The following is a 19,715-nucleotide window of genomic DNA, read 5'->3' on the forward strand; positions in this document are numbered from 1 at the left end:
CGGAGCAAGAAAATACAAACACTGAACAAAAATACGACAAAAGTTGTAGATTTACCTAGCTAGGTGGCTTGCACTTCTGGAGGCTAAAGTGAGGTCAGACATCATCTTGTTGTTTTGTACTTCTTAATAAACAACCACTTTCTCATGGACTCCACATCATTATTAAGGCCACGGCCTGGCAAAAACTTAGAGCCGGCGGGGGAGGGAAAACAGCTTGTTTGCCAGGTAGCTAATGCTACTTATGGCCATGCACAAACAATAAAAAATGAGAGTATCTCCTTCAATTTGGAGAAATGGACTGAAAGTGTCATTTGCAAAGACGCCACCAGGCAGCGCTAATGGCATTTTGACGTGTCATGCTAGGTATTGGAATGCATGAGAAAAGCAGGAGGGTCTCATCCCTGCCAAGTGCCAAGGTGGGATGCTGTGTTGTGTTTGTGTGCCGCCGCACAAAGATAAAGAAAAACACAAGCGCTCACTCGTCATCTTTCCTGCTTCCTAGCTTGTCTGCTTTGTCTTTAGCCTCCATCCTTCCTCTCATCCTGCCTCCTCTCCTCAGCAGATGCTTTGTGCATCACTGGAATCAAAGGAGAAACTCTTTTTTTCTCTCTCTCTCTCTCCATTGCAACTTTTCTGCCTGTCTAATTTTAGTGTCTCCCCGCTGCGGGACCTTAAATGCCAGCGAGCATATGGTAGCAGAGTGTGTGTGTGCGTGTGTGTGTGTGTGTGTGTGCTTTATAGGTGCACGGAAGCACAGCTGCAACAATGCACCCCGGAGCCCGCGCCGTATTTCATTATGCTAATGTTAGCGGCGGGTGACCCCTGTGTCCAACCCGCCGCATCTTTCTGTCTTTCTATTCCAGCGTAGCGCCAAAGTGCTGGCTGTGATGCTTTACTGGAAGGCGGCGGTGACGCCACGGCGGGACGTAGGCCAAACGCGGACCAAAACATTGTTTTTAAGGCTGAAAGTTAGCGTTTGTGTATGTGAAGCAAAGGCGCACAAAGTGAAAGCAGATGACGAATGTTTCACATGACTCATTCTCGGCCGCATTCGAGCCGCAGCACGTCGCTTTTGCGCTCCCGCGCGTCTTTTGGTGAGCGTAGCCGCAGCAAAGTCACACGATGACAAATGACGGCTGGCGTGCATTTCCCTTTAGTCGTCCTCTCGCGTCCCACGGCGCCACTAATCAGGATGACCTCCGGCACGTGAAATATGAGGTCAGCGGGGGTCAAAGCTTTCTATTTTACGCCACCTAGCTGCTCTAATCACAGGGCTATTAGTGCAGCATTAGCGCAGGCAGGTAATGCCAGGGACAGATTGACATTACTAAGATAGTGAAAGATGCATTTTGGTGGTGGGGGGGGGGTGCCTGTACTCAACTGCAGAGAGTACTGTAAAAAATGTGTAATTCCACAAAATATAAAAATGAATGACATGTTTAGCTTTCCCACAAAAATGAATAACCCTACTTGATGAAGATGTAATATATTACAATATTGTACAGACAGTGCTTAAATATGTGTGACGTTCTTGCAATTTCACATTTTTGTCAAACAACATGTAAAAAAAACAAGTCGTTTTATTCTGGCATTAAAAATAAAACTGTGAATTTCCCAGCTTCGCTCTATCACAGTTTTTCCAAAATATATTCATGAATAAATCATGATGTTTCGTGGTTGGATGTGCCTTATTATTAGTCCAGAAATATGCAGCTTTAAGTCAGTTGCACTTTTTTTGCCTAAGTGAAGCATTATAAGCATAAAAATGAAGTAAAATCCAAATATAAGCCGAAGACGTCTTCTAAGACATTGTGATGATATGTAGTATTCTGCACTGGTCACTAGGTGTCAGTAATGTTACATTGATGAGACAATAGCCACAGCAGGAAGTTCTGTACACAACAGGAAGTAAAAAAGGAACAACAAAGAACATGTCAGTCCATATTATGTCTTATACTGTATGTCTTATTTTCTGTTATGTCTACTATATTGGGTAATAGGAGTGTAAAAGTGACTATAGGGGTGTTGTTTAATGTCCAGAGGGCTCTCCAAAAGGAACTCTCCCAATGCTTACGTTTGCGTCTATTATGTCTTATTTACTTTGGTGTGAAAAAGTGTTTGCCTGCTTCCTGATTTTTTTTTGTTCATGTTTGTCACACTTAAATGTTTCAGATCATCAAACTAATGTAAATTTTAGTCAATGACAACACAGCTGAACACAAAATGCAGTTTTTAAATGAAAATTTTTATTATTAAGGGAGAAAAAAATCCAAAGCTACATAGCCCTGTGTGGAAAAGTGCACAGTTCCATGTTTTTGCATTTGTGGATAATGGCTCTCACTGTGGTTCGCTGGAGTCCCAAAGCTTTAGAAATGGCTTTATAACATTTTCTAGATTGATCGATCTCATTTACTTTCTTTCTCATTTTTTCCTGATTTTCTTCAGCTCTCGACATGATGTCTAGCTTTTGAAGCTCTTTTGGTCTACTTCACTTTGTCAGGCAGGTCCCATTTAAGTGATTTCCTGATTGAGAACAGGTGTGGCAGTAATCAGGCCTGGAAGTGGCCAGAGAAATTGAACTCAGGTGTGATAAACCACATTTAAGTTATGTTTTAACAGGGGGGCAGTCACTTTTCACGCAGGGCCATGTAGCTTTGGATTGTTTCTCTCCCTTAATAATAAAACGTTTCATTTAAAAACTGTATTTTGTGTTCAGTTGTGTTGTCATTGACTAATATTTACATTTGTTTGATGATCTGAAACGTTTAAGTGTGACAAACATGCAAAAAATAAGAAATCAAGAAGGGGGCAAACACTTTTTCACACCACTGTATGTCTTATGTCTTATTTTCTCTTACTATGTCTACTGTATTGGGTAACAGGAGTGTAAAAGTGACTACAGGGGTGTTGTTTAATGTCTAGAGATTTCTAATCATGTCAAAAGCTGTACAAAAAAAAAGAACAACTAAGAACTCTCCCAACGCTAACGTGTGTGAGTCTATATGATGTCTTATTCATGTCTTATTTTCTCTTTTTACGTCTACTATATTGACTAATTGGAGTTTAAAGATGACCGCAGCGGTGTTATTTCATGTCTGATGATGGTTCTACTAATGTTTCAAATCTTATTTAGAAATTAGTAAACAGGTTTTATGTCTTATTTTCTTTTATTATGTTTACCATATTGGGTAATAGGAGTGTAAAGGTGACCGCAGGGGTGTATTTCATGTCTGATGATGGTTCTACTAATGTTTCAAATCTTATTTAGAAATTAGTAAACAGGTTTTATGTCTTATTTTCTTTTATTATGTTTACCATATTGGGTAATAGAAGTGTAAAGGTGACTGCAGGGGTGTATTTCATGTGTAGAGGGTTCCAATAATGTTTAAAAGATGGTAAACAGGTTTTATGTCATATTTTCTCTTATTATGTTTACTATATTGGGTAATAGAAGCGTAAAGAGCATTAAGCATGACAGAGAGTACTAATTACCAGTGCTGGTAACTTGGGGTCGCTGTGACATCAACCTTACATTGGCTGCTGATCTCATTATAAAACATCGCGGAGAGAAGATGGAAGTTGTTCATCTAAATGTGTACAAACATAAAGAAGAAAAGTGGAGAAAAGGCATCAAGGATGGCTCCTCCTCCCAAGGCTGCAGTGAAGTATCGGCCGCCGTGATGCAACACTTTCACGCGCTTGCTTGCCGCGGCTTTGAAGTCGGCACTCGCGTTACCTGCGCCGCCTCGCTTTAAATACATCTCAGTGGAGAACACATCATGAAAAACATACCGCTGTGGTGAACGGGGAAGAGACTTGTGTTCATATCATAATGATGTGTTTTCTTGCATTTCATCAATAAAACATCAACGTGTCCTTTTTTGGATGAAAGCATTCTCCCTCGCCTCTCAAGTTCAACCTTTTTACAGCATTTGTATCTCGTTTTCATCTTTTCATAGCACATGCTGCTCTTCCTTTGCATCATTATTTCAAGGAGAAGCTCCTAAGGTTTGCCACGTGTACTTGGGAAATTCTTAAAAATGCTTCTATTTTGGAAACAGCTTTTGGAGGAAGTGTTTGACATAATTTATCATTTATTTTCATAATACTTAATCCAGGGGTGTCCAAACATTTTCCAGTGATGGCCACATAGTGAAAAATGAAAGGATATCAGCTTTGTCATTTTGGTGAAAAAGCCTATTATTAATATCAACGTCACTCTTTACTCTAATATTTTGACTTTATTCCCATAATATTATAATATTCATATTTTTTCCCCAACCTAATTTTCCAAAAAAATACAACTTTATTTTGTTTTGTTTGCTTCTCAAAAACATATTTTGTAAAGTCTTTTAAACCCATGCTGCTCAAATGACCTGTTTTTTTCTCATAATATTACGAGTTCATTCTCGTAAAAATGAGACTTTTTTGTGACTCTTTTTTCACAGCAGTTTTTTTCCATTTCTGCTGTTGTTGTTTTTTTTCAACTATTTCAACTTTCCTCTTGTAAATTTGTAATTTTTTTCTCGTAATTATATCTTCGCCTAATCCTCTAATATTTTGACTTTATTCTTAAATAATCTTCATACATTTCATTTTAGTAATATTATGACTTTATTCAGATCATTTTTTGCCTTTATTACAATGATATTCTAACTTTTTTCCCCAACCTAATTTGCCAAAAATTACAACTTGATTTAGTTTTGTTTGTTTCTAAAAATATTATGATTTTTTTTAATATATTTTAACTCTAGGCTTCTAAAATAACATGATTTTTTTCTCATAATACTATAACGAGTTTATTCTTGTAAAATTGCAACTTTTTTCTTGTTAGAATAGACTTTCTCTTAATATTTTGACTTTATTCTCGTAAAATTACGAGTTTTTTCAATTTCTGCTTTTGTTTTGCTTTTTATTTTCCAACTATTTCAACTTTTCTCTTGTAAATTTTCTTCTTGTAATTATGACTTTGTTTTCTGTAATATTTGACTTTATTTGACGTAACATTAGAAGGTTTTTTGCAACCAAATTTTCCAAAATTACAAATTTACTTTGCTTTGCTTGTTTCAAATAATATAATTTTTTTCATATTTAATATTAATATTTTACCTTAATGCTACTAAAATTGTGTTATTTTTCCCCATAATATTACCACGTTATTTCCATAAATTATGAATTTTTCTTGTTAGATTATAATTTTTTTCTCTAAATATTTTGACTTAATTGTTGTAAAATCACTGCTGATTTTTCCATTTTGCTGTGGTTGTGTTTTGTTTTTTTTGTTGTTTTTTTTTTTGTTTTCTTGCTTGATAATATTTTCAGAATGTGCCACGGGCCAATAAATAACCAAATGACCCCCAGGCAGCACTTTGGACACCCCTGATTTAATAGCTAGCGTGGTGGCGATGGAGAAATAAGATAACACGTCTGTTTATATCATTTGTGTTTTTTGTTTTCATTGTTTTCCGACACATTTTGGACGCAAAGAGCATATTAAGTTGCAGTGTTTGCTATACATTGCCATGCCCCTCCCCCATATAAAAACACTCAGGCGGCTCTGTCTTGTTTGTGACATAAAAAAACACAGAAGTAGCAAAACGAAAATGGTTTGTATTTGTAAACATATTTGGTTGTGCTTTATGCTGTTTTTGCTCACCTTTTGTCGCCCACACGTGCGTCATGACCACATATGCAAGCTAGATAATGACGTCATCTACACCACCCCAAAATCCACCACCACAAATAGATTGCCGTCCTGTAGTCCTCCAGTGACTTGCACACAAAAAAGTCACTTTCAAGAAAATAAACACGCTACTCAAGTCAGCCTCCTGATGTTGTTTTTTACCTCTGCATGCACTGTAAAATGTCACTACTAGCCTTGAGCCGTGACAACATTGGTTGTGTTGCTGATGGGGGGTTTTTCCTCTCCCTCCTGCAGGCCAACCTGCCCCTCCTGCAGAGGGAGCTCCTCCACTGCGCCCGGCTGGCAAAGCAGAACCCAGCCCAGTACCTGGCCCAGCACGAGCAGCTGCTGCTGGACACCAGCACCACGTCGCCGGTGGACTCCTCCGAGCTGCTGCTGGACGTCAACGAGAACGGCAAGCGGCGGACGCCCGACAGGTGGGTAGCCTCTGCTCTGCTAATCTACAGTATGACTGCAGATGGTGTTAGTGGCGCCCCCTGTGGGTTGTGTTGAAAATGCTTAGTATGACATGCTGGCGTACATGTAATACACATATCCTCCGTGTGTTATCATCGTTGGCATGCTGGGAAGCCCACCCGGCATGCCTTGCTGGTTATAAATTTGTATAAATGTTTTTTTTGCATGTATATTAGTGTGTGAGCGTCTCGCTTGGTATCCGCCTGGTTTGTTTGGTAAAATACAAAAAAGACGCACTCATTATGTAGTGTTTTACACTGGTCACTAGGTGTCGGTGATGTTACATTGATGAAAGAATAGCCACCGCAGGAAGTACTGTACAGAACAGGAAATTTAAAAAAGAAGAACAAGGAACTCTCCCAAAGCTAACATCTATATTATGTCTTATATACTGTATGTCCTATATGTCTTGTTTTATTTTTTATGTCTACTACATTGGGTAATAGGAATGTTAAGGTGACCATAAGGGTTTTAGTTCATGTCTAGAGGGCTCTAGTAATGGTAAAAAGCGTATTTAGAAGGTGGTAAACAGGTTTTCTATGCTCTAACTCCCAAAATATTCAATTTATTAATAAGAAATCTTACTTTGGGGAAATTCTGGAACCAATTAACCGCCATAAATGAGGGATTAGTGTACTTTGGTTGCTGACCTCGTGTTGGTTTGTGTTCGTACCTGAGAATGTACCTACTATACAAAGTGGATGTATGGTTTCTACGTGAAAGGGTCATGCATAAGACTGGTGGTCGGTGGGGGCTGTGGACATAAATGAAACGCCGTGGGAGAACATGGACGTCCCCCTTGGGCACGAACATTGTTGCTGCAGGAAGACGAGGAGGGAGGCGGGTAAGAATGGTGGGATGAGCCGAGGGAGGCAGGGAGCGATGGAGGGAAAAAGAGCATATGGAGCGCCGCGGATGAGCATTAGGATCCCATAAAAACAGCTCATTAAGAAGTTCAATCTGTTCATGGGAGAGAGATGTGTGTGTGTGTGTGTGTGTGTGTGTGTGTGTGTGTTTGTGAAGGGAGGGGGTGACACACACACACACACACACATGCAAGCCCATATGTGCAATCACACACACAAGCACACCTGGCTGCATTCATCTCTGCAAGCGGGCGAAAAACACCTGATCTTCCAGAAGCTACACGTGGGAGTACTGGATGTACACACCAGTCCAAAGTTTGGAGACACGCTAGCTTACGCTTTTCCCTGGCTGAGCAAATCTGTTTAGCATGTTGGGGCATCTAGATCAACAATACAGTCTTCCCTCGCTACATCGCAGTTCGCCTTTCGCCGGTGCAATTTTTGCATTTTGTTTTTACAGCAGATGTATGAGAGCAACCTATCAGTGCTCTTTTGTGTGTCTGTTGTTCTATTGCCAGTTACAGTTACCAGTAGAGGGTGCCGTATACATGTACTCATGTGAGAGTTAGACGTCTCCCCCCCACCTGTCAGCCGGTTAAATATACAGCCACAACATTCCTGATTGGCTAAGGGAGAACACGCCCATTGTGTTGTGCATTCTGATTGGCTGTTGTCAATCAGTCTCCTTTGTGCAGCACTGCTGTGTTTCCTGTTTGCTAGCTTTCATAGTGGTATAGCTAGGGCGCCATTATGGAATACTGGAATTGAATCTTCGGTTCATGGAGGACTACGCAGAGGAGTAGAATACTACAACAGGAGCATTATGTTTTAACAAGGGTACAAAAACACTACAGCCCAGCAGCGCCGGCACAAAGCACGTCAGAGGAGTGAATACGTGAGTCACTTCATTTCTTGTGTCCAAGAGATTGATCATTAAAATTCAAACAAAGGTTTGAACATTGAGAGTGTTTAAAAGTGTTTAGAAAAGTGTATAAAGTGTATGCTGGGGGCTTTTACAGCCTTAAAACATACAGTACATCATAATTGCAAACAAGTAAAGTTGTCTACTTAACAGATTTCACTTATTCCGGGCAATTTTGGGAACCTATCCACCGCAGTAATGAGGGAACACTACTATTTGCTCCGTTGGCTGGACAGGGACAGGACAGACACAATTTCTTATACAATAGCATGAGAAAGTGCCTCCAAACATTTGGAGAAAGTGTCTCCAAACTTTTCACTGTCGCCAAAGGTTTTTCATACAATAGCATGAGAAAAATTCTCATACGATAGCATGATAAAGTATTCAAGGTGGAGGTGGGACTGCATCAGGGATCAGCTCTGAGCCCCTTCTTGTTGGCTATGGTGACGGACAGACTGACAGACGAGGTTAGACAGGAATCTCCATGGACTATGATGTTTGCAGATGCAATAGCATGACAAAGTGTCTCCAAACCTTTGAATGTCTCCAAACTTTTGCTTGCCCGGTCGTGTACACGTAAGTAAAGACTGAGCTCGCTTCCTCCCAGAACCAAAGAGAACGGCTTCGACCGTGACGCCGCCCTGCATCCGGACATCCACCCTGGCAAGCGACCCTGCACCGTCAGCCCCGCCCAGCGCTTCAGCCCGTCCAACGGCATCTCCTACCAGCCCAACGGCCTGCCCCACCCGGGCCCGCTGCCCCCGCAGCACTACCGGCTGGACGACATGGCCATCGCCCACCACTACCGCGACACCTACCGCCACCCGCCCTCCAATCACAGGGAGATCCGCGAGAGAGCCCGCCCCATCGGTGATAACGTGACATTTACTACCTTTTTATTATTAATAACCAGCCAAACGTTTAGAGACACCTTGCCATTCAAAAGCACGTGCAAGTGTCTCCAAGCCTTTGACTGGTACCGCATGTTATAATACAGAGTACTTGTATACAGAGTATAATACAGAGAGAATAACACAGAGAATGCACATGTAGTCGCCACGTCCACCATTTTTATTTCTAGAAAGAATGTACATCCAGTCTTTATTTGTCACTCCTGTGTTGAGCCAAGGGGAGCATAACGTGGATCCAAAAGTAAAGCGTTCCAACGCTTACATGACTTTGCATCATTTGAGGTGTTCATATCACTGACTGACAGACTGAGTAACGACAGCGCCTCCTCCAAGAAATACTATAATATGCTGTTGGTCTGTTTCATAAAGGTATCCACGCGGGGGGCCGGCAGGAGGAGGTGATAGACCACCGGCTGACGGACAGAGAGTGGGCCGAGGAGTGGAAGCACCTTGACCATGTAAGAAAAGTAATAACATTTTTCTATTACTCTGCACCTTCACGCTGCATGCAGTCACTTTCGTCAACCTCTATGCTCATCTCTGTACGTGTACGCTACCAGTCAATAGTTTGGAGACACTTTGTCATCCCATAACAAGAGAAAGTGTCCCCAAACTTTTGGCTGTGTATGTGTAGATATAAGGGAATAAACCTGGATTTTTATCATTGCCATTAAAAATAAAGTGTTGTAGTCGGTCTATGTGTAAACTCAGCGCCTTGTCCGCTTTGCCCCCAGCTGCTCAACTGCATCATGGACATGGTGGAGAAGACGCGGCGCTCGCTGACGGTGCTGCGGCGATGCCAGGAGGCCGACCGTGAGGAGCTCAACTACTGGATCCGCCGCTACAGCGATGCCGAGGAGCTGAAGAAGGGCGCCGCCGGTGGGGTTGGGGTTGGCGGCGGCGGGCAATCGAGGCAGCAAAGCCCGGCAGCGCAGGACAACGCCACGTCAGGTTTGTCCATATTCTCGTATTTTTCACACAATAGTAAGTTGGAATTTACAAAGTTTAAAAGTGATTTTAATAATATGCCATTTTGTGAGCGTGTTTGAAGCGGGAGTTTAGCAGGAATGTAAAAAAATGCTGAAATAGCCACACTGTACACTGTTACACAAATACACTGCTAATAGATATGACCTGAGAATACAATGACCTGGATGAATGACAATGTTCACAGGCATGATAGATAGATAGATAGATAGATAGATAGATAGATAGATAGATAGATAGATAGATATACTTCATATCTATGTAATAATAGCAGTAATAATGGTGATGTAGGCAGCAGTGGTGTTCAAGATCCCGCTGTAAGTGACGATGATGATGGCTGGGTTTGCTTGAGAGATGAGGAAGAGTATCACAAGTAGATCAGACATTTTGATGCGCCGGTTTCGTGGAGACGGGGATCAGACACATTCTGAGCCTGGTGACGTCATAATATGAACATTAGATGAATACATTTACTCCCATCACAAACTTTGGGTCATACTGATGATTTTTCTAATTGACCTTATGCCTTTGTCGCTCATCATTTTCAAGCTACAACCTTTTTGAAATAGTGAGGTCAAAACTGGAAAAAGCTCTGGCGCCAAGGGGTTAAGCTGCGTAGCAAAGCCTTGAAAAGTGAGTGCTTCTCTCACTAAAGCGGAGCAAACAAGTGAGAGAGATGATAGATGTTTATCATAAACAGGATCTAGGGACACAACAGCATTATTAAAAAGTCCAATTTGCACAATGGGGGACTTTTAGAGTGAAAGACACCAACAACGTCGCTACAGTTTTTATGTAAAAAAAAAAAAAAAGGGTGGCGTTCCACAAGGCTTCCTTCTTAGCCCCTGTATGCTAATGAAAGACACATATAGAATATTCAAACAGCTGCATGTTACTGTATATTTCATGGTGCACATTAACAGTCATGCAGCAGAAAATGATACCGATGTCCACCCACCCCCCACCCCCAATCCGCCCAACAGAAATTCACAGGGAGCTTCTGCATCGGCCTGTTTCTGGTTACGTCCCTGAAGAAATCTGGAAGAAAGCTGGTGAGTGAGCAAGCTGCCTCACACACGCACGTACACACACACACACGCACGTACACACACGCACACACACACGCACACACACAGCAGCCTTCCTTATCGTCTCTCAGCGGGTGTATAAGCCATCTTGCCTCGTAGAAGCCCAGGCCATCTTTCTTTCCACCCACATGACTCACAGAGCTGAAAGTGGAGGAGGAAGAAGCATCTTTTTGAATCCCAATGTGGTCTGGCCGTCCCCCGCCCCCAACACACACACACACACACCAACACCCACACCGCTCTCTCTTTGAATGCATGATGTTTATTGTCACCACAACACTGCGCACACTTGCACACATGACGTGTTAGCTGCTGCTTCAATGGACCAATTATCCATATCATGATGTGCACTATCAGTCAAAAGTTTGGAGACACTTTCTCATGTTATTGTATGGGAAAGTGTCCCCAAACCTTTGACTGGTGGGGTATGTCAAGTGTTTCCCATGCATGAATATTTGTGGCGGGTGCTACATGGTTGCCTTTATAGTATACTGTATTAATTAGAACACATTATAATGGGACTGTCTATAACTCGTCTTAACACACCTCATACAGTAAGAAGCTAGTCTACCAGAGAATGAGAGCAATAAGAATCACTGTTGCCAACCGAGCAACATTGCTGCTATATTTAACAAGTAATCAGACCCTGCTAGATACTCTTTAAAAAAAAAAACAAAAAAAAAAAAACAAATGACAAATGTAGTGAAGAGAGGCTGTGAAAAGGGTAAGATGTGTCCTGGGATTGAAGTGGTGTAGAGCGGTAAAGGCATAGATGTATAGAGGTATAGATAAAGTATAGACGTGTGTGTTCAAGTTCAACAGCGCAGCAGTTTGCCTTCTGTTTGCTGGATTTATGCAGCTGTGGAAAGTTACTGCCACATTATAATGATATATAATCATATAAATTAAAATAAATAACCATAAATAAATAGAATATTTTATTATACAATAATAATAATAATAAAATACAACAGTTATAATGATATATAATGTAAATAAATAATAATACAATAATTTAAAAATATTAAAATAATATTTAAAAATAATAAAATACAATTATAATTAATACAATGAACAATTATAATGATATATATTAATATAAATATAAATAAATACAAAATTATATATAATTTATATTGTAAGGCAATTATAAAGATATATAATAATTACACTTTTTATGGCATATTATGGATCCTTATCTGCTGTGGCACATAACTTTGGTGCGTTCAAGGACCACTAAACAACGTGCGAAATTTTTATGCTTGATGAAAAATATGATCAACGTAACAAACAAACATGTAAAAAAAAAATGTTAAAAACCCGCATTGCTCTTCTCGACGAGCAGCAGGTGCTGCTGTTGGCCCCTCCCTCATCTCATAGCACCACCAGGCGGATCCGTCTTGTGACATTCTAGAAAGAAACGGCAATAAGAAAGTTCTAAATGTGTTTCACTCTGTGGGGTACATGCCGGTGGTCTGCAGCCTTGCATGTCTTTGTAGTGCAGCGTGTGTGTGTCGGGCAGTAATTGAATTATAGCAGGACATTTGTAGGAGCGCCGAGATGGAGTGGAGTCATTACTTCGTTCCTGCTCTTTCATTCGCGCGAAAAAGAAGAAGCAATTTTCCCCCCCGGAGGCTCCTCGTCTCTTCTTCAGGGATCCACTTTGTGTTTGCCATCAGCGCCGCGCTACATAAAAAGAAGACGGTGCCCCCGCCTGACGGAGCAGGAGGCGGCGTGGCAGAGTAATATGCATTTAAATTGAATCCGGCTTCGCCGTCGAGACGCCGCCGTGAATCTGCACTCGCCGCCACCGCCTTCCCGTGCGAGGCGCTTGGCGTGTAATCACAATTCCACGCGTGAGGCTAAAGACAAAACCACCTTGTCGTAAGGACGCTCCGTCGCCACGCACACGTACGACAAGTGTGAGGCGATGAAGCTAAGCGAGGGCAGCGTTATCCGTGCGGGATGAACGATGGCGCCTTCTGTTCCCGCACTTTTCACACTGCAGACTGATTTCAGTGTGACTGCTAAATATGTTTTTCCCATTGTTTCTTTTCAACACGACGCCACTCAATGCATCTGCCTGGAATGGCAAAATGTTTACAGTGGCTGATAAATATTCAAGCACCGCGCACGGTGTGCCGCGCGGGGCTCTGAGATGGCACAATGGAAATGCATCATTTAAATATAAATTGCCTCATTTACATACGCAATTAGTCAACTTACAGGCTTGACAGGAAGAGAAAGCTTCTTTATTCCACACAAGTTGGCAAATAGCACGTATCTTGGAAGCCACACCATGATGAGATGCTCATAAATGCTTTGATGATAAAACACTGCATATGCCATGGCAAAATGAAGACTCGCTTCCATTTTGGATGAAGCGGTTGAAGTGGTAACTAACATGTTTTTATTTGTTAGAATGTTGTGTGTTTCTGTACCATACCTGATATTAATATCTAATAATATATAATAATACCATACCTTACATACATACCGTACATCAGCAGTGTTGTACATCAACAGCGACCCCTCCGCAATTCGTCATTGTGCATTCGCGTGTGTGATGAAGACGCTCGCATCTTCTTCCGCTGTGGAACACACACGTAAACAAGAGGGTCGCGGAAGAAGATGCGGGCGTCTTCATCACATACACTAGAATGAAGAGGCGACAGTGCGCAGGGAAACGGGGGGAGGCAAATATAACGCCGAGCGATTTGTGGAGTCTGATTTTTTTTGAGGAGGCATTTTTGTGATGCAAATGTATTACTCTTTTGAACGCATATTGTTTTGAGAAGCCAAGCTCTTTACTTGAACGACCCCCGCAGCTAAGCGGAACTACGCTCCTCGTCACGGAAATCAAACCAGAACTGCTGATGGCGATGTCATACAGCTGCATGTCAAAAAATCCCGACTATCTCTTTAAGGGGGTATAGCAAGGTGTTATGCTTATATACTGTATCACTTTTCAGAACATAATCATGTTGTTTTTTAAATGTTTTATATATTTTTTTAAATTATTATTTCAAGTAATTATTTTTAATTGTTTTTATTCTTTATACATTTTTTATATATTTGTTTCTGTAGTTTTCGGTCATGTTGTTTTTTAAATGTTTTACATCTTTTTAATATTATTTCAAATACTTTTTAATTGCTATTTTATTGTTTATTTATATTTTTTTAATTAAAAAATGTGGCTTTTGTTTTTTTAATTAATTTTCTAATTAAGTTTCTATACTTTTCAGTATTTCGGTTCTATACTTTTCAGTATGTATTCATGTTGTTTTTTTAACGTTTTATATATTTCTTTATTATTACTTGAATTATTTTACATTTATATTTTTACTTCGTTTTTATTTTCTATCAATTATTATATATGTATTTCTATAGTTTTTTTAAATGTTATATATATATTTTTTAATTCTTTTAAATATTTTTATTAATATTTTTAATTTGTTACTTATTTATATATTTTTTAATATTCGTATTATATTTTTTTATCTATATATAAACATTTTTTATGTATTTGTTTCCATACTTTTATGTTTGTTTAAATTATTATTTTTAATACATTTTTTAAATGTATTTCCTTATTTTGTAGGATTTTAAAAAATATACATTCTTTTGAATTTGTTATTTTGCATGTAAATGTCAGGGTGCTGTTGAATAGAGTTTGCGTAAAGATGTGATGTCATTTCTTAATTCAGTATGTTAGAAATCAAGTCAAGTGTTCTTGTTGTGCTGACGGAGGTCGTTCCAAGGACGGGATAATGCAAAGTCGCTGACTGCCTTTCAGGTGCGGGAGGACTGACTTCCTGTGTCTCCGCCCTCTTTCCAGAGGAGGCGGTGAACGAGGTGAAGCGGCAGGCCATGTCGGAGCTGCAGAAGGCCGTGTCGGAGGCCGAGCGCAAAGCCCACGAGATGATCAGCAGCGAGCGGGCCAAGATGGAGCGCACGGTCGCCGAGGCCAAGCGGCAGGCGGCCGAGGACGCGCTGTCCATCATCAACCAGCAGGAGGATTCCAGCGAGGTGAGAGCACGCCTTACCATATCCCCCTTTCATACGTTTCTTGCTGAGCAGGATGGAAACCGCTTTTGCCCGTTTCCATCAATCCTTCTGCACTACTCGGCTACGACCAGCAGAGGCGCTGTGGAGTCATTCTCGCCTAGTTGACTGGAGAAAGACATGATGGGGAAGTTGCCATGCAGACCGGTATCATTCTGCTCAATGTGGCACTGGCATGGAAACAGGAGTTCAGAACATTCAGGGCATCGTGACATCTGACGCTAAATTTAGTTTTACATCAACATTACAAATATTTTCCTCCATTTTTCCAGCGTTATGACTCTTGACTATTATGACTATTGTCATTTCTAAAACGCTTTTGTGGTTAAAAAATAATAATAACAATAATCATAAATCAAGGTTGTTGTAGCCAATTAGCTGTTGTTAAACAATAGTGGACTGGAAGCCGATTGGTGCCACCTACCTCGACTCCTGTCTCGTTATCAATCGCATCTCCACATTTGGTGACCCTCGACGGGGGTAAAAATGTCGACTGACAACAGTGACAGCGGATGTCGGCGCTATCTGCGGCACACCCGTGCCCGTGGTTTCAACACATCAAGCCCAGTTAAAAATATTTTGAAAGTATTTAAAATCCACATATTGTATATAAACAGCAGTTTGTTATTAGCGCTTTTCATTATAGGGAAAAACCCGATACGGATGTCAACCGATATTACATCTTTATGCCAATATAGGTTGACCGATATTATCGGACATCCCTAGACATAACTTATCAAATTCCTGGAAAATGATTCTAGGAAATGACATTTTTGCAAAATATCACCCCGAAATTGTGGTAACGACACGATGAGAATTTTCACGTAACGGTGCGTCTCATCATCTTGTGACTTTTCTGTTAACGTAACAAAGCAATTCCTGGAAAACGATACGCTTTTGCCAACGATGATACATAATATCATTTTTGATCATACAAATGTTTCATGTGAAAGTATGACTTTATTCTCATCATATTTTGACCTTTTTTTTAGCATTACTTTTTTTGCAAAATATGATTTTCTCCTTTTTTGTTTGTTTTTTGTGAACATTTACATTTTTGTCAGCTAGTAATGCTTCCTACTGGCTAGGGCTTTGGCAGGGTGGTATCTGTAAAGCTGTTGTGTGCGTGTGTGTGTGCGTGTGTGTGCGTGTGCGTGTGTGTGTGGCAGAGCTGCTGGAATTGCGGTCGTAAAGCGAGCGAGACGTGCAGCGGCTGCAACACGGCGCGTTACTGCGGCTCGTTCTGCCAGCACAAGGACTGGGAGAAGCACCACCACGTGTGCGGGCAGACCCTCCAGACCCTCCAGACCCCCCAGCAGCAGCAGGGCGGCCAACCGCAGGGCGGCGCCCCGGGACCGGACACCCCGGCTCCCATCAGCTCCTCCGCCTGCACCCCCAGCAGCTGCACCGGGAGTCCGGCAGCGACCCCGCCCGCCGCGACCACACGCTCGTCCACCCCCGGCACCCCGTCGTCGTCCTCGGCGCCGGACGGCACGCCACGCTAGGAAGGGGGAGGAGCCTCACACGCACACACAGCATGACTGTCTGCATCGCCTCGCAAGTATGCTAAGCTAACGCGGCTAAGGAAGAAAAAAGGCAGTGTTTGAGTTTCTCTTGCAGCTGAATCGGGTCCTAATCGAGTCATATTGACTTTAGACGAAGAGGCTCTTGGGTCTTTCCCAGCCAAGCTCTGTAAATATTCACTTCTTCTTCTTCTCGTCCTTTTGTGCTCGTCCTCGTCCTTGTTGATGCTGTCGTCATTGTAGCGTATTTTCTTGTAAATATCAAGACTGAGCGGGCCGCCCACCAATCCCTCTGCCCCCCCCGGACCGGACACCCACCAGCCCTCATTCCCCCACCTTCTTGTCCTTTCATGATCCTCCTTTCTGATGCTCCCATCCAGACTGTGTTTGATTTGGTTTTTTACGGAATAAGCCACGGGACGCCCCCGGGCGCCCCATTGGACCCCCCCCCCCGGACACCTGCTGTTATCTCTCACATGGACGAGTGTCCCCCTGTCCGTGTCTTTATTTTCAATTCCTGAAAGGATGTTTGCTGCCTCCATGGACATATTTGGACGTACGTGAGGCGGGGAGCAGAAGGGCGGAGCCTTCCTGGCTATTTTTGGAGGGAAATATGGAAGAACGGACGTGACGTTTGCCAGGAATCAACCCAGCCTGAGCAGATGTTGGCCTGCTCTTCCGTCACGTTATTCCCAAAGAGGTCAGCCGGCTCAGGAAATACAAACCTCCCCGAAGGAATTCTTGGGACAAATTGCTGCCTGGAACAGGAAGTGAGGTCATGGAGAGACTGTCATGTGACCAGAGCGGCAGCAGTTGGACGCTCTCACCCCCCCGTCCTCTTTGCTTTCTCTCCCACGGTGTCCCCGGTGCTTATTTATTGTCGTCATAAACGTGTTGGACGATTACGCTGCAACAAGACACCCCCCCACCCGTAGTTGTTCACTTTGCGGTCCGATCTCAGAGCTGCTACTCGAGCCAGAACTTTTCCTGAGGTGGAAAGCGCTGAAATGCTGTTTGTTTTCTTTCTTTCTTTTCCAAAATGGGGAAAGTATTTGCACTGTCACAGACTACGTTGCCGCACGCCGCACATTCTGCAGCCGCGGTAGTGTTTCACGTGGCGGAGGGGGCGGGGCAATGGAAAGGTCACACCTTTCAAAGTGTTTTTTCTTTTTTTGGTAACCTGCTAGCCAAACGATAGTTAACTCCCGTCGACCGTGCATGCACGTGTTTTATACAAAAAGACAAGAAAAGAGGAAAAAAAACAACGTGTATGGCGAGAAAGTAACTTTCCAAATCCTATTGACAGCTTTAAAGCACCACCTAACACACACACACACACACACACACACACACACACACACACACACACACACACAACCTTCCAAACAGCCAAAGAATTTTGTCACCAAGGACCAAATCCTCATTTCCTCTTTGAATTGATTTGGTTTACGTGAAGCGCTGCGGGACACGCCGGGCAATAATTAGCAACAATATCACAAGTTTGTGTCACGGAGACGTGACTTTACTCATCCAGCTACGTTTTTGTCCCTGAAGGAGGTCGGTGTCTATCAAAGAGCAACACTGACACGCAAAAAGTCATAACGTAGCCAGAAGGGCGGAATATTACGAGAAAAAAAGCTCTCAATGTTACGAGGATAAAGTTGTTAGTTTAGGGGTAAAAAAGCATTTTTGTTGTGATGACATAAAGACCATTTTTAGCATTAAAATGCAGGTTTATTCTTATCGTGCTGACGGTTTTTTTCCTGGAAAATGACACGCTTTTGGCAAAATAGGGCCACTATTTTGGGGTTAAGACAGAACAATTTCTCACCTTTTATCCTCATCGTATTCTCACCTTTTTTTCCTAACATTTAAAAAAAAAAAAAAAATCTGGAAAATGACACACACTTGACCACTTTTTTGCAGCAATCACAGAAAAATTAAATCAGTTAATTAAGTGTATATATTAAATCATTCAATATTATTCTCATCATATTCTTTTTTTTTCCTGGAAAAGTGTGACTACTCCTTTGTCATCATCATTTCTTCTTATTCTCCTCATATTTGGGCTTTTTTTGTTGTTGTATTGAACTTTCTTTTTCCTGGAAAATAATTACGTTTTTGAAAAATTGGACGACTTTTTTGTCTTCACAACATAAGAATTTTTCTTGTAAAAACGCAACTTTTTTGTCATCATAGTCTCACTTTTTTCATAACATAAAACAATATTTTGCCTGGAAAATGACGCAAAACACGACAGAGCGTTTTTCTTGCACAAATGCAACTTTGTTTTCTTCATATTGTCACTTTTTTCCACAACAATGCAAATTGGAAAAGGACACGTTGTTGCAACACATGACCACTTTTTTTGTGGTAATCACATAACAATTTTTCTTATCAAAGTACGACTTTATTCTCATCATATTCTCACTTTTTTTTTTAAGTATACATTTTTTTTGTGTGTACATTTTTTTTTTCTAAATGTGACTACTTTTTGACATAACGATTTTTCGTGTAAAAATAAAACTTTATTCTCATCAGAGTTTGGCTTTTTTTTCAGCATTACACATTTTTTTTCATGGAAAATAATGTTTTTGAAAAATTTGGCAGTTTTTTTTGTCATCATGACAATTTTTTTTGTAAAAAATTTGACATCCATGACTTCATCATATTCTCACTTTTTTTCTTTTTTTTTCCTGGAAAAAAAATGACCATTTTTGTCATCATGACATAAGAACTTTATTCTCATCACATTTGGACTTTTTTGTAGTGTTAGTATTTTTAGTATTCATTTTTTAATAATGTTAAAATAATGTTTTTGACAAATTTGGCTATCAGGTTTTCTTTAAAAAAATATGACTTTATTCTCATTATATTTGGATATTTTTAATATTAATTTATTCATTTTTTCCTGGAAAAATAATTCAAAAATATGACTTTATTCTCATTATATTTGGATATTTTTAATATTAATTTATTCATTTTTTCCTGGAAAAATAATTCAAAAATATGACTTTATTCTCATTATATTTGGATATTTTTAATATTAATTTATTCATTTTTTCCTGGAAAAATAATTCAAAAATATGACTTTATTCTCATTATATTTGGATATTTTTAATATTAATTTATTCATTTTTTCCTGGAAAAATATTTCAAAAATATGACTTTTTGTCATCATGACATAACAGGT

The 19,715-nt window shown here is 40.9% G+C and overlaps 1 protein-coding gene across 8 annotated transcripts in view; it reads left to right on the forward strand.

Moving 5' to 3' along the window:
- The window catches only part of runx1t1 (RUNX1 partner transcriptional co-repressor 1), a 73,552-nt gene extending 54,124 nt beyond the window's left edge, over positions 1-19,428 (forward strand). For 5 of the 8 annotated variants that reach the window (XM_054763566.1, XM_054763559.1, XM_054763562.1 and 2 more), the window contains 7 exons: positions 5,939-6,120; positions 8,556-8,818; positions 9,229-9,326; positions 9,594-9,810; positions 10,830-10,898; positions 14,731-14,963; positions 16,169-19,428. In XM_054763566.1, coding sequence (XP_054619541.1) covers positions 5,939-6,120; positions 8,556-8,818; positions 9,229-9,326; positions 9,594-9,810; positions 10,830-10,898; positions 14,731-14,963; positions 16,169-16,504 — 1,398 coding nt within the window. In that variant the 3' untranslated portion in view covers positions 16,505-19,428. The remainder of the gene's footprint in view (positions 1-5,938; positions 6,121-8,555; positions 8,819-9,228; positions 9,327-9,593; positions 9,811-10,829; positions 10,899-14,730; positions 14,964-16,168) is intronic. The other 3 variants (XM_054763563.1, XM_054763561.1, XM_054763564.1) reach the window with 3 other exon arrangements.
- Positions 19,429-19,715: the final 287 nt, after the last annotated feature.

The sequence above is a fragment of the Dunckerocampus dactyliophorus genome, chromosome 20 (assembly GCF_027744805.1).
Source record: "Dunckerocampus dactyliophorus isolate RoL2022-P2 chromosome 20, RoL_Ddac_1.1, whole genome shotgun sequence".
NCBI classification, from domain to species: Eukaryota; Metazoa; Chordata; class Actinopteri; order Syngnathiformes; family Syngnathidae; genus Dunckerocampus; species Dunckerocampus dactyliophorus.